Source organism: Cuculus canorus, chromosome 14 (genome assembly GCF_017976375.1).
Source record: "Cuculus canorus isolate bCucCan1 chromosome 14, bCucCan1.pri, whole genome shotgun sequence".
NCBI classification, from domain to species: Eukaryota; Metazoa; Chordata; class Aves; order Cuculiformes; family Cuculidae; genus Cuculus; species Cuculus canorus.
Window position 1 is genome coordinate 5,440,659 of NC_071414.1, and position 15,873 is coordinate 5,456,531.

A 15,873-nucleotide genomic window follows, 5' to 3' on the forward strand; every position below is an offset into this window, starting at 1 on the left:
GAACCAGCTGCATCACCCTACCCAGAAACAGCATTGTCACAGCGCACTCACCAGCCATAACAACCCAAGTTGCAGGAAACAGTTATTCTATAACAGTATTTTTCCCCATTCACGATGTTGGAAGGTTTATACTTCGTCTATGGTACTTCAAAGCTTTTCAAAACCAAAAGCATCAGCAACAATGCATTCTTATTCTCTTTTTAGTGATAGATGATGAACTGAGGCTACACCCTTTAAAGGCAATTCACTTCACTTGTACAAAGGCTATTTCTTTCAGACATCAGCACTCCAAGCTCTACTACTCATCTGTCTCCTTCCTTAGGATATGAAAGTTTATACAACAGTATTTGACATTAAAATCAGCTGAGAAAAATATCCTAACAAGTTTCCAAGCCTATTTGCTTTTCTTCACATGATAAGCTTTACAATGTTTCTTGCAGGTCTGCTTCACATGTTTTGTTCAAGACTTACTGATTATCCTAATGAAATAATGCCCAAAGCACACCAGAAACCTTTTAATAGAATGAAAATTAAGAGTATCAGATCTATTACACCACCCAGCCTTTCCCCTCCACTGGAGAAGCATTAGAGCCTTTGGACATCTCATTTCAACAAGGAGGTTATTTAGTTCTAGAGTTTGGAGTAAAGTATTTAATCACTAAAGGATTTGCAAATTACACATGAATATGCATGTAGCACTTCTCACGGTGACATAAATCCTATTGTATATTTATGAATGGATTGCTTTGCCTCCAGCTTCTACATGTATATAAACACAGGTTTTAATCTTCAATTCCTTCCTCCCTCCCTTCATTTTAAGGAGTTGCTTAAACAAATTTGCATATTTGGAATCTATTATCTACAGTGTACTTCTTGCCTTTTTTTAAACTCTGCAAACCTCCTTCTCCCATCAGGCAAAACGCTCACTTTATGAAAGGCTTTTAAGCACGGCCACAGGAGGACTGAGCAACAGCGCTATACAGCTTGTGAAAGCAGAAGCAACAATCCCTGGAAAAAGGCACACTCTGAGCATCCGAGCTGGGAACACAAGGGCGTGAAGTGACAGGTGAACAGCTCGCCTTTGACTGCAGACAAGAGCTAAGGGGAAGTAGATCCTCCATAAGCATCTAGGAAGCAAGATAAATAAAACTCTTATTGTAAAAACCTTCATTTATATTGACATAACTCCATTATTCCCTACATCTTTCATCAGGTATCCAGGCTGGTCACAAAGCACCTGGATCAAAGCAGCATTTCAGTCTGTCTTATTTGGGAAGAGGCACTATTGTCATTTGGAGAGGTGCTGCCACACATCTGCCCAGCTAATCCAGGGAAGTATTCAAACAATGTCTTTAGAGGTCATTGTTAAAACAACTGAATAGAGCTTATTCCTCTGCAAACCTACTCTGTAACAAATCTGATTGCAAAGACACCCACCGACACGAAGCACTCTGCCAGAAGCGTCGCAAGCATATTTCCAAGCACAGTGTTTATTGGGGTGAATTGCCACTTGGACTGTTCTCATTTTTGTTACTACGGAGCAAACCCCTTAACACTGAGGAATTAACTGCACCAGCTGCCTTCCTCTTTCAAGGACCCACTGTCACCATCGAGTCCCAGTCCAGCATCGCTGCTTTGCAGCACAGAACACAAGGACTCGGGCAGCAGCCACAGAGACACAATGGGACATGACCTGACACAAGAGCAAGTCCTCCCACCCCCAAATAGTCACTGCGTGTTCAAACATCTAAACAAGGCCGTGAACTGCAGCATGTTCAGCTGCAGTCAGGTCTTCATCCAACTGTCGAGGAATATTGTTCCAATGGGAAGGAAGAGCCACCACAGCACCTGACCTCAGCGTCATAGTGACAGCGCTAGAAAGGACCACCAGCCCATCTAAACTGCAGAAGACGCAACACAAGCTGTCACAACTACCACCCAAACCTGCAGCAGCCTGTGCTTGGGAAGCAGATAGACAAAAAACCAGGCAGCAGCTACAGATTACTGGACAAATAGAGAATACAGATGAGAAAATTCAACACAGATCACAGATCATTTGCTTTAGGGATAAGAGTGGCATTTACAAAGGACATATGGAAACAAACCTGAGTGGAGGGCTCTCTCTGACCAGTTCAGCTGCAAATTTGTCCTTGCAAACTGAGATTTTTAACCATGCAACCGCTTTGGAAATAACTGAGCCAGGTTCTTGGGCCACATACTCCTCCCTTTCCATCCACACATTCTTCTAAAAGGAAGTATTAAAAAAGAAGTGAGGAGTAGAGCCCAAGAAGTATATAAGATCAGGCAAGCAAACATATGCTTTAAGGAAGTTATCACTCCCTTAGCATCAGGCAAAGACTGACCGTAGGTACCTCCTGAACTGAATTACTAATACACCAGTTGCGAGAGAAACTAGCAATGTCATAGCATAGTCTGTGACTAATTAACAGATGACATATCGTAAGTCATGGAAAGGTTTTGGTTGGAAGGGACCTTAAAAATCATCCGGTTCCAAACCCTGAAATGGGCAGGGACGATGCATCTACTTTTACTCACAATGACAGAGCATCTCAACTGAAAAGATACCACGCTGATATTTGACAGACTGGATTTAAGGTAAATCTGGAAGCTTCTACATTCAAATTTGAAAAGCAAAATATAGGCAAGTTAGAAAGTCTAAGATATCTTGCAAAACCTTGGTGCCACAGCGTGCCATGGGACACGGTAGTAGCCATATTTCACTTTCCTGCTATATAGGTTCAAATAAGACAGAATAACATTCTCTGAGGACTGTAAGGAGATGAATCTGTGTGTCTAGAACACAGGAAAACTTATTTTGAGAACTAATTGTTAAACAGCCTAAAGCCTATGCATGTGTCCATGTAAGGATTAAATATTCAGTGTCCCATCAAGGCAACAGATTAACTTTGATCCTGTGGTGTGATATACTCACGACACAAGACAAAACAAATTGCAAGTCTGGCTTACTATCTTGCTGGCTGATAAGCTATTTCAGTTAGTTGGATGTAGAGATAACTTCAAGGAATTTCAGAAAAATCTAAGCAAGTGAGTGAACTAACAACTGAAGTGAAGACAGATCAGATGCTGAGAAATGTTGAATAATACACTGAACAGAGAGTTTAACCTCCTTATTCACTGCAAGGTTAACATATACCACTAATAAAAAACACCTCAGTATCACTATATACATGCCCCAACACAAAAGTTTATTCAAAGTGCCAATTTGACTTCAAGCGAAACCATGCCAAACTTCTACAATACAGAAGTGTTACTCATGTTTAGAAGTTTTTTTTAAAAAACGCAATTCAATATGGAAAGCTTACCTGCAATGCTATATATCGTACAGGTCATCCTAATTTAGATAAGCCTTACCATTTTATCTTAAAAATATTTCCTTTTCATACCAAGTTCTCCCTCGAGAAAAGTTTCCATCCCTGCTATACAGGAATTTATTCAGAGCAACAGCAGTCAATGAGGCTGCATCATTAGCACCAGTCGCAGGGAGCATCTGGAAAAATCATATAAAGAACACCGAAGCAGCTGCTGTGATATCACAGACCTTCCAAAGCAGCAAGATCTCTGGCCAGCAGAGCCTCTCTCTTCCCGTCCAAACAGCAGAAGTCATAAGCAGCAACCAGAAGACTGAGCTAAAGTCACATCAGATGTTGAGGAACAGCAGTGGCACCATTCTGAACAAAGGTCAGGTCAAAACATCAAAAGTTAGTCTAAAGAGTGTTGCAACAACCTAACAGCTGCTCAAAACTAGGACCAGCATCACAAACTCAGCACAGACCACACCCTGTGTGCGCTGTTGCAGCAGAACTGTCCCATCTCCAACCTCAGAGACACAAGAGGCAGCAGAACAGCACACACATATGCTGCCTCGGAAATTCTAATAAACCCCTAGCGAACCAGAGGAGACCTACATAACAGGCAGCAGACAGGCTGAAGGTTTCCCCCAGGCACTGGGGTGAGCGGAGGTTTCAGCTGCAGAGCACCACGCAACACGCAGGTGCAGTATTGCCATGCAGGCAACAAGGAGCCCCCCTTATCCTGTTCCTGGGGTGCTGCCTGCTTCCCCACTCCCACCCACGTGCCTCCTCCATGGCATTTCAGCAGCTGCAGAGCAAGCCAGTTCCACCAAGCGAATGTGGAGAACTCCAGCTCCTAAAGGGGTTCTGAATCAGGCTGGCTGACCCAGCACCACCCAAGACGGGCCACCAGCCTGAGATACTTCATAGGAAACAGACTGGATAATTTGCCAAGCTGCATCACATATGACAGTCAAATACTTAACATTATCATCCCCACCCAAATTCTCTTTGAAATAATTTGCATAAGCAGTTCAAAAAGCACTCAATCTTTCAAACAGCCCAACTATGAGAACTTCAAGTGTCCGGGATGAAGCTGTCAGTGAGATGACCCCTCCCGTTCACTCAGGAGTTAGGTGTCAACCGTCCAACAGAAAGCTGCTGCCAAGCCGTGATGCTAACCTGCCTGAGCCTCTCGAAGGACATCCCACAGAACTCATGCACTAGATGGCTTGGAGGCTGCATGCACAAGGGGACAGCCTGTGCAGATGGGCCACCAGCATGTCTTCTAGCATTTGCAGAGGCTCAGCTGCAACATGAAATCAAAAGCTGTGCCTGGCGCAACCAAACTTAACTGCAACGTTATCCACAGCAGAGCTTTACAGAGCAGTTCTGGGGCTACCTACATTTTCCTGTGCTGCTCTAAGCATCCAGAAGATCATTTTGGTCACTCTGTAGGCCATCCACCCTGTGGTAGAGTTGTAAAGGACGAAAAAGCAGAAAGCCCTCACCTTAGCAAGCAGCAGCCCTGGTTCTAAGTACAAGACTCTTAAGCCAGTTTTAAGTCACCTAAGAGATTTGCAAGTTGTTGCAGGGCCATTTAAGCAATAGCTTCACTCACATTTTAGTTCAAAATAGTTATGCGACCACCCTACATCTCAACTCTGCATAAAGCAGATATGAATGACTGCCTCTTGCAAATCGATACTGGTGATTGCATGCTTTAAATCAATAAAGCTTCCCTCCACAGAGTAAATTCTTTTAAAACAGTGATTAGGCATTTGAGGAGAACTAAGTAGTTTCACTGAACAATACCATTAGTCCTGAAACATCAGTTTGACATCCCAGCCAGAAAGCACTTTGTCAGAACTAATTAATCCCCACAGCACCTCTATACGACTGAGAAAGCAATTCATCTGCTTTTTAAATGTGTTGGGTACTCATGTTGCAGAACATTGTGGCTGGGGTGGAAGCTGTAAGTACCAGCACAAACAGAGAATGAACCAAGCCAGCAGAACCCGTCCAAAAGCATGAAAAACCGCAGAAGAGACAGCTGTAGGATTTGGCTTCTTTGCATCTTCCTGTTACATACCAAACCTTCTGTGACTATCCAGAGAGTCTTCCAGATGTCACTTGACTGGATGAGTGGCAGTGAAAAGCAGTTATTATTCCATTGGGAGCACTTTTGTCTCTTGTTTGTTCAGCCAATTATCTATGCATGTGGCTTAAAAGGGAGGGGGGAGCAGTAACCTTAGGCTCTGTGAACAAGAACTCTGGGTTTTATTTGAACAGTTGAAGCTAAGTCTTCATTAACACAAGGAAAGCACGTAACCTTACTAAACAAGTCTCATGAATGGCAGCTAGCCAGTATAAAAAGTATTTCTCTCCAAGGAAGTGGTCGATCTACATAGCTGTCGTATGTGTGTGCAGTAGCACCAGCCCACACACCTCCGCCTGACTTTGCCAAGCTGCTGCCAGCCCTTTATTAGTTTATTTTTTCAATAACACTTGTCCTGCTGGTGGGGCATTCAAGGCCACCAGGTTTAGGCAGCTACCCCCCTGCACGTCTGCAGGAGGACATCCGCAAGGCTTTCCCAAGCCAGCTGCATTTCTCTCCCTCTTTGAGAGAAGCTTGAAATTCTCCTGCACTTGACACAACCGAGTGTCAAGCCAAGCCCAGCAGATTCCAACCCTGCCAGAGCGGGAGATCAGCAGGGTTCCCATAACGCATGCAGGAATGTGCCATGGGGCGGTGACGCTCCTTGGCATGCTGAGCAGAGTGCAAGGCTAGTCTTGGCAGCGTGCAGTCACCTTCAGGAGCACAGAATATGAATCAATCATTTACTAATAGATTCCTCCTGTAACCAAGATAAGAGCCCAGGCTCAAAAGGTGCTGCGGCAAGTCAGTGACAGGACCACCCTCAGCCACCTAGCACAGATCACTGCTTTATGTACAAGTTATTTCATTAAAGTTTTCCAGACAAGTCTTCCCGTGGCTTCCAATAAATTTTCTGGCACATAAATCAGATTCAGACATAGAAAAGTTTGCTGCAAACTCATCTGCCCGTAACAGTTCTAGTTATGAAGATGCTGGCGCAGATGACTCCCTTAGGAGAAGTTTTATCCTGCTGCTGGGTTCCTCTGGGCTCCACCAAGTGAAAATCCACTGCACAAGTAAAACTCGGTCAGAAATGGCAAGGCAAAGCTAAGCACCCCAGCTCTGGGAACACCTCCCAGGCTGGGCTGGCAGAGAGCCTGCCCAGGTCAAGTGCCTTGGGACAGTTTCACAAGTGCACCCTCAGCAGCATTCCCGGGTTGGCACCAGAGCCAGCCCCACTCCCACACTTCCTCACTTCCCGCTCAGCCCCAGCTGTGCCAGCACAAGTTTCTGCACAAGCACACACAACCCACATCAACTGTTTCTGTAAAATAATCCCAGACAGTAAAATATCATTTTTCAGCCAGACCCATTTCTGCACCTTGCTCCTGCGTGGCTCCAGCATTCCAGCAGCTTCCAGTGCCCCATCAGCACCACCACAGAGCACCTATGACCAGCACAGCACCCACCTCTCCCCTGCTATACTCACATCTGGGATTTGCTAGCCCGTTTCTTGCCATTCCTCTGCATGGAGATCAAGATAACTAACTTCAGTATGAAGATACATGACCTACATAGGATGACTGTTGATCCCCTTGCCAAATAAGTTTCCAGTCTGCAGCAGCGTCACTAACTTCACAAGCCCTCAGCCTTTGAGGGAAAATTAAAGGACAGATCTTGTGAGCGAGATGACCTTGCCAGAGCAGATGAAGCTCAACCTACATATTTCTAAACAACGTGATTTACAGAGTTTTCTTCAAAAGCAGTTGTGATCTTTTAAGACTCCAAATTCCCCAAGATGCATTAAAAAGCTGCTGAGCTGAACAAAGCTTTGCATTTTTCATTTGTTTCATGTTCCATATGGGAGCAAGAGAACACAATGCTTTTAATAGTTCTGAAGTCACTGCCGGCATCCTCTGTCACTACACGTGTATGCCTACCACAACTTTAGCAGTGATGCCCTTGTTTAAAAGCACCATAACTGTTGTTCTCAGCTACCCTCCCCAGCTCAAAGTGAGATGATGGGAGTGGAGGGGGCACACACTGCCTCTTAAGCCGGTCCCTGCAGCTTCCAAAGCCATCAGTACATCCAAACGCAGGATTTGTCTGGGAAGTCTCAGGGGAAAAACACCCAAATAATACAGTCTGATTTTTTTTATAACTGAAGAAATCTGATTGATTTCAGCTCCAATCCACTTTTTCCAAAGACAGGTACAGCCTGCGTTAATTTGTCTTGGAAAACTCTCGATGTTAATAAACTAAAAAAAAATTCAAATATCACAATAATCTTACTTGCTGCCCTTCTCTCCCAATACATTAGCCCTTAAACCAATTTATTTTCATTTACTGTGAAAAAAAAAAGTAAGACCAGAGCAAGTCCTACACATGAGGACACCTGTTCCCAGAGATGGCACTGAGATGACTGTAAAGACTGCATTTCTGTCACTCACTTCTGTACTCATGGAAAACTGTTATCAACGGCTTCTGTGGGCTCACACTGAACTGTCTGTTCTTTATAAAATAATCAGCTATTTTGGGGGAATGTAAACACGAGAAAGCAGCAGATTCACATACATATGACAGGGTGTTTGGCCAGCTATCAGTAAAGAAAGGCATCAGCAGGCATCAAACCAGCAGCCTTCAGCAGTATGACCCACGCTGCTGCCAGGGATGAAAGAGAAAACCTAGGGAAGGGAAATGCTCCATCTTTGAGAATTTTTCACTCTTCTTTTTACGCTTACTGATTGTCATCTACAAAAAAGCACAGCTTCTCTTATTCTTGCTGCTCTTTATTGCCCTCCCTTCCTTGAGCCCCTTTTCCTTTGAAAAAGTCCTGCATTTAAGTTAGCTATATTTAGCTTTATTCCAGCAATTATAGTTATTCTATAGGCAAATAATCAATGTAGTGGTCGCTCACATACGAGAGTTTAGCACGATGCTCACTTTTCTAAATCTTTGATGCAGGAAGTTTGGAGAGCAAGTGTGTGCAGTAGATTGGGGCTGAAAAGCTTGGAGATTAGAATAATGCAGAGGAGAAAAAATACTGTGCAGTATTTCACATCAGGCCTAGAAGGCAGACCTAGAGGGGCATGGCTAGATGATTGTGGTCTATATGGAGCATGCCTAGCTTTTCTTCACCAAGACCCTCAGGCTCAGCGAACCTCAGCCTTCCCAAGAAAACAGGTGGCCCTAACTATTTTAAATGCACAAGGTCTTCATGTGACAAAACATACATTGGCACATACTGGCCCTGAACCTTGGCAAATCTCTTCCTTAATTCTCTTTACCAAAGTTTTCCTTTGGAAGTTCAGACTGGAAAAACCTCCGTAAGGAGCAAGAAAGGATTTCAGGAGTAACTCTAGAATCTGGGCTTTCATTTAATAAATGTTTCCAACCCTAGACAGCAATAAGAGCCTTCAAAAAATGAAGGGCCACCAACTGAAGCACTGCTGCCTCCCAAAACCGAAAACATCTGCTGCTGCTTAGTAGCTTCCCCAAACTGAAACTACAAGTGCTCCTACACCACTACCTTGCACTCAACAGGAGTCCAGTGATCAGGGTTAAACAAGAAGTGCAGTCAGCTCTATCAAAAATAACCCAGAAAATTCTGCTTACACCACCATGCCGGTAGGGAGAGTAGGAAGAGCACGCAAACACTGGAGAGTACAACAGGTCATCAGGCTTCTCCAGATCCTCAGCACAATCAGGAAGCTTCTGGGTTGAAAGGCAAGGACAAGAGAAAAAGCTCTCCTCTTCCAAGATAATCTGAGAGTAGAGGTTCCCCTAACCCAGTCTAGAGAACACAGGGACAGCACAGCCACCAGAACCTAGATACCCTCCTCTAACTCTCACATCTGATGAAAGCAGAAATCTCATCCAGGGCATCCTGCTGGTACAATTCCTGATTCACAGTGATGTTTAAGAACAGGCAGCTGTTGCTGCTTACGCTTCTGCGACACCATTCTTATTTGCTGTTTGGTCATCAGCACAGCAGCTTACGCTGCAGACGCACCCTCCGTGTTAAGAATGTAACTGAGACAACTCTAGCATGTCCTACCAAATGGTGTGTACTGGTGCATACCTGAAAGATCATGCTTGCTTTTAAAACTCAGAATGACGAGCTTCTTCCCCTAGCTCAGTGAGGGGATATCCCATTACACTGCATCCAAGTCCTGAATGATCCAATTTCAAATGAATCCACAAAAAAAAAAAAAAAAATGAGCTGTGGAAGCTTCCTTTTACACAAGGAAAAGGACGGTAAGGTGGGGATTTTTTTCCCCACCTGGTCACTAGAATGGCTTTAGAGCTTTTTAACCAGAAATTCTTCCTTACAAAATACCTTGATCCTTTCCTGTCATACCATACCACAGGTTCAGTAACAGTTAAATCACAAAATCCTTCACATAACCTTAGACGTTTTCCCAAAATGCTCCAACACCCACAGGCTTCCCAGGACTGCCCTGAAGCCTAGTATACCCTTAAAAGGCACAAATAAGAGTGCTCCAACTTGCAGTTGCTTCTATCAAGATTTCAGGCACTTGAACATCACTCAAGTCAGCGTTACAGAAGAATGAGATGCCATGAGATGCTGTGGCTTCCTACTGGCAAAGCCTAATGGTCCCTGTAAGCAACAGCCCATCTGCATCCAGCAACATCCCATGCATTTCACAAGAGCTGGGAAACCACCAACTCCAGCACCTTCATCAGCTCAGCTTCTGCTTTCATCCAGCCCAAGGCAGTCCCTGCCACCCCTTTCCTGCTGCTGACCCCCTGCGTGTCCCCGGCCAGACCTGCTTCCCTAGCAGCCCATCAAACCAACCTCAACCAGCACAACTACAAACCCTGCTGTCACAAAAACAATGGGCAAGCCCATGCCCTGAAGCTAGATGATATCCCTGCTCACGGTTATTTCCACTAAATTAAGCTGGAATGAAAGATTTAGGGAAGGTTTAAAAACCTTTGCATCCTATCTTTAGCTACCAGTTGTTGTTCCCTGAATAAACTGATCAGTCCTACTGACAAGCAACTGTGCTCAGAGTGAGCCCTAACACATACATCTTCCTCCACACCCCTCAGACTTGCAGTTTTACAGCCACATTTCCTAATATCTATTGCTTTTCATTGGGTAAAAGACAGGACACAGAGCCCTGTAGCCAATACCCAAACCGACCTCTGAGCTGCAGCAATTTTAAAGAGGACTTGTAAAAGGCTACGCTTAAAATATTTAAACTTAAAATACACTGTTAAAAGTCCAGTAAGCAGCACATAAACCATACATCACTACTGCAGGGAGCAGTTATCCCCAGAGCTGATGAGAAACTCTCCATCAGCTGGTTTTCACAGACAGTGGCAATGGGTTGAAAGAGAAACTGCTCCTGTGAGTATGCCAGAACAGAGTTTGAACTCAGAGAAGCACATGGTCCCCTAGGTGATGGGCTACTGCTGCGTCACTTCTAGTTCTACTGCTGGATCAATAAACTCCTCAAAACCTTGAGGATTTTCAGGGGGAGTGTCCGATACAGCTTGTTTCCTTGGTAGGGCGACTGGAAGATGACTCAGATGCAAAACTCCTCAGGGCCATGTGTGTTCTGGCGTATTTCTATGTGAACAAGTATCTCATGTGATATGACTTATCAGTATGGGTTTGAATATTCTCCTTTAACAGTGGTGTGTGGGTAGCGTTTCTGAGACAGCTCAGTACATATGCGTAAATAAGGCACTCATTTAGTCCCTTCTGTCACATCTGAATCACCTATCAAGGACAAGCAAAGAATTTTTACCAGCCCGTATCAGGCCTATTAGATTTCTCACTTGTCTTTATGCTCTGTAACAAAATAAAGATGCCAGGAAGGCATTCCTAAGCTAAGTTTGCATTGACTTGTGGCAGTTGAAGACACACCTTGAAACAACTGTGTTATTAGCTCTTCTTGACCACATTATCAAAACAGAAGCCTCCAAACAAGTTCCAACCCCCCGAGCCAGCAGCAGGCTACATTTGTGTATAGTACGCACAAGGATTATTCCTGGAATGCAGAACCCTCCTTGAAATATTGTAAAATTGGATAATCATTCACTGCCATGCTTAGCAAAAAAACCCACCGGACTGGAGAGAAGGCAAAGTACTGACATCCCACCAACAACGGAAGCCCCATCAAAGAACTGATGGTGGGAGGAAGGAGAAGAAAGGGAAACAAACTCCGAAGTTGCACTAGGTGCCCCCCGCAACAAGGGGTCACTGTCAAATGGGGCACGCGTGTAAAATTCATCCATGAGAAACCACATGTTCAGATCGCTGGAATTCCCAGCTCACCAACATGGACTTTTGAGTCGGTGCGTTGGGGAACTTTGGCTAACAGAGCATTCACTGTAAAACTTACAAAGTCCTGATTTCACCAGCCATCCAGCTGAGCTTTCCGCATGCTCCAGCTGCCCTTCGCTGGCTTACCATAACCGCCTCAAGCATGGAACTATGACATGCTAAGACAGAGAGCCGCTTGGAAAGCAACCCGAGTCTTGAACAGTAGGCTGATTTCTGCTTCTCTTGACTTTTAAAGTGAGCCATACAAGGAAAGAAGAGCTCCTCGGAGCAAGAGGAGCCTCCTGGGAAGCAGAAAGCAGGCAGGGGCGATGAGAAACGCTCCCCGAAGTCAGCGATCTCCATCATCACCATGCTCGGCAAGAGATGGACCAGGATGCAAGACACGACCCACTGACACCTCTCCAACCCTGCTGCCTCGGTTCATCCCGGCTCCGGGGACTTGGGGTGACCCGAGGGAGGCAGACGGGCTCCCCTGCCTTCCCCAGCACCGAGCAGACAGCGGCGTGATGTCACCTGCATCCCCCTCGCACCTTAAGGACACCCTGCAAGATGCCTGGGGATGGGTAAGAATATGCCAAGGCCAAAACAACCACGAACCTCACCGACCTTCCTTCCTCCGTCCCCCACCTCCGGAGCCCACGGGGACCGCACCACCCGCCCTCCCGCGGAGCCCAGCGGCCGGGGGCTCGGGGCGAGCGGCGGGGACACCCTGAACGGGGCATCCCCCCATCCCCGAACGGAGAGCATCCTCCCACCTACCCACCCACCCCCCCGAACGGCCGGTATCTCCCACCCCATGCCCCCATCCCCAACGGGCGGGCACCCCCCCCCCCCCATAACAGCCCGGCGGGCATCACCCCCCCACAAGAGACCGGCGGGCATCCCCCCTCCATAACCGACCGCTGGGCATCACCCCACGCCCCCAACCCCCCCACGCCCCCACCTCCCGCCGGCGGGCGCCCCCCCCCCGCCCCGCACCTGTCTCGGGGATCCACCCAGCTGGTGGTGCGGCTGCCGTGGTCGATGTAGTACACCTTCCCGTCGTAGTCCCGCGCCTCCTCCCAGCCCTCGGGCAGCGGCAGCTCCTTCCTCGGCATCGTCCCCTCCGCCGGCCGCGCTGCCCCATGCACGGCGGGGAGCGGGGGGGCCGGGGCCGGGGCGAGCCCGCGGTCAGCCCTGCGGCGGGGATCCCCGGGGCGCCCGCCCGATCACGCCTCCATTTCCTGCTCCGCCGGCGGCTCCCGGGGCGGCTCCGCCCTCCCTCGCCGCACCGGCCCGCCCTCACCGGGGATGCCGGCCGGGGAGGCTCCGCCCGCAGCGCCCCGGGCAGCTCTGCACCGCCGCGCACAGCCCCGCACCGCAAAGCACCGCACCGGGCAGCCCTGCACGGCCCCGCACCGCAAAGCACCGCACCGGGCAGCCCTGCACGGCCCCGCACCGCAAAGCACCGCACCGCGCAGCTCTGCACAGCCCCGCACCGCACCGCAAAGGACCGCACCGCCTGGCACTGATCCTCACCGTGCAGCTCTGCCCCGCCACGCACAGCCCCGCACCGCAAAGCACTGCACCGGGCAGCCCCGCACTGCCACGCACTGCCACGCAGAGCCCCGCACCACAAAGCACCGCACCGGGCAGCTCTGCACAGCCCCACAAAGCGCTGCAAAGCACCACACTGCCTGGCACTGATCCTCACCGTGCAGGTCTGCACAGGCCCACACTGTGCTGCACTGTACAGCCCCGCACTGCACCGTACAGCCTCCACCGCAAAGCACCACACCACACAGCCCCACACTGCAAAGCCCCACACTGTGCAGCTCCACAAAGCACCGCACCATACAGCACCACACAGCACCGCACTGCAAAGCACTGCACCGCATAGCCCTGCACCGTGCAGCTCCGCACTGCACCGCACTGCACAGCCCCACACGGCACAGCCCCACACAGTTCCACGCTGCACAGCTGTGCACTATACAGGCCCACTCAGATCCACAGCTTGGCACTGCACCACCTCGCACCATACAGCCCCGCACTGCACTGCAAAGCACTGCGCCGCCTGGCACTGAGGACACCGTGCAGCTCTGCACAGGCCCCCAACAGCCCCGGCCTGCAAAATCCGACACCGTGCAGCTCTGCAAAGCACCACACTGCACCGCACAGCCCTCCACAGCCCCACACTGCATAGCTCCATACAGCCCTGCACTGCAAAGCGTTGCACTGCATAGCCCTGCAACGTGCAGCTGCGCACTGCACCGCACTGCAGCACCCGCACAGCCCCACACTGCACAGCTCCAAACAGCCCTGCACTGCAAAGCATTGCACTGCATAGCCCTGCACCAGACAGCTCCACACTGCACTGCACTGCCCTGCACAGCCCCACACTGCACAGCTCCAAACAGCCCTGCACCGCAAAGCATTGCACTGCATAGCCCTGCACTGTGCAGCTCCGCGCTGCACCGCCCTGCACAGCCCCCCACAGCCCCACGCTGCACTGCACAGTGCCGCGCTGCACCATACAGCCCCACTCAGATCCGCAGGGCTTCACACTGCACCACCGTGCACCATACAGCCCTGCAGATATCCTCACCGCACCAGCCTGCACTGCCCAGCCCCATCCCGCACCATACAGCCCTGCACAGCCCCCAGCGCCGCACCAGCCCACCCCGCGCAGGAGGGCACCCCCTGCTGGAGGGGCAGGAGTGGCCAGCGCGGGTCGCTGTGGGCTGAGCACTGGGGGTACCAGTACGGCCCAGCCCCACTGAGGACAAACACAAAACGGGGGTGCAGCAACGGTGTTGGGACACACAGGACTTTGCATGGTGGAGTACCCTGGTGTTGCTGCTGCCAGAATACGTTTGCTCGCAGTTACTGGGCAGCCAATGGAGCCGCCCGTGCGGGTCTCCACGTTGGTGACTTTTCCTTTTCAGCAGTACAAGCTGTTTCCAGCTGGGCGTGTGATAGATTGAAATCATCACCGGAAGACAGGGTTATCAAAATAAGTCCAGGTAGCCTGGGAAGTCTCAGGTACAAGCCATACAGCAGCAGGGGAGCAATGATGCCCATGCCGCATGGCCCATCACCCTTTCCAGAGCCACTGCTGTTGGCAGCACCGGAGCACGGCTCAGGCATAGCTGCAGCACAGAGTGGGCTGTGAGGAAGGCTTTAAATTGGAAGAGGAAAGATTAGATTAGGCATTAGGAAGAAATTCTTCATGATGAAAGAGGTAAAGTGCTGGCCCAGGTTGCCCAGGGAAGCTGTGGCTGCCCCATCCTTGGAGGTGTTCAAGGCCAGGTTGGATGGGCCTTGGGGGCAGCCTGGTCCAGCGGGAGATGTCCCTGCCCATGGCAGAGGAGGTGGAACTAGATGAGCTTTAAGGTCCCTTCCAACCCAAACTGTTCTATGATTCTGTGTGCTCTCCCCAGTCTTCTGTCCTCATGCACAATAAAAGCTGATGCCGTGGCACGCAATCAGGCCATGAGCTAACGCGGGTGACCTGCATGGTGTGGCGATGAGGGAAGTTTTGTGTGGAGTCGCGTTTTCCGCAGGGAGCACCAGCCAACACTGGTTTCCTACTGTCAAGGGTGGGGGAAGAGCAAGAAGTCTGCAGAGCTCCAGCTATTGAAAGAGCAGAATGGAGAGGGGATCCCTGCCAAGCACAGGGGTGGAAAAGGAAACTGGAGGATGGGAAGAGGGGAGCCCTGAGGGGCTGGAGAGGAAAAGTAAAAGCGAGAAAGACAATTAGAAATAACATCTCATTTTTGTGCCAGATTTCAAGGGTAAGATAACTTCTTTCAAGCTTTCTGACAACCTGCTGGGAGTCTGAACTGCTAATTCTCCAGAGGCTGAAGCCAAACGCGGTAGCAGTTGCCTGATGAAGTGGTTGAACGGGGAAGAAAATGAAGACGAATAAAACTGAAAGTGAGGCATTTGATAAATAGCGTGATTTAACCCCATTTTAGCTGACGCCGGCTTGGAGGGGGCAGCTAAGTGTGTTGCTTTTATGAACAGGACCATACCCAGCTTTTACAGTAATAAAGCAAGAAGGGAATAAACCTTGTATGTCCGGGATGCTAAACAAAGCCTGTGGTTTCTTTGGGGAGCGAAGACTGGGAGCGGTGCCGCTCCAG

At 49.0% G+C, this 15,873-nt stretch overlaps 1 protein-coding gene across 1 annotated transcript in view; it reads right to left on the reverse strand.

Moving 5' to 3' along the window:
- The window catches only part of WWC1 (WW and C2 domain containing 1), a 71,554-nt gene extending 58,432 nt beyond the window's left edge, over nt 1-13,122 (reverse strand). The window contains exon 1 of the mRNA XM_054079665.1: nt 12,728-13,122. Within this exon, the coding sequence (XP_053935640.1) occupies nt 12,728-12,846 (119 nt within the window). The 5' untranslated portion in view covers nt 12,847-13,122. The remainder of the gene's footprint in view (nt 1-12,727) is intronic.
- Between the last annotated feature and the right edge of the window lie 2,751 nt (nt 13,123-15,873).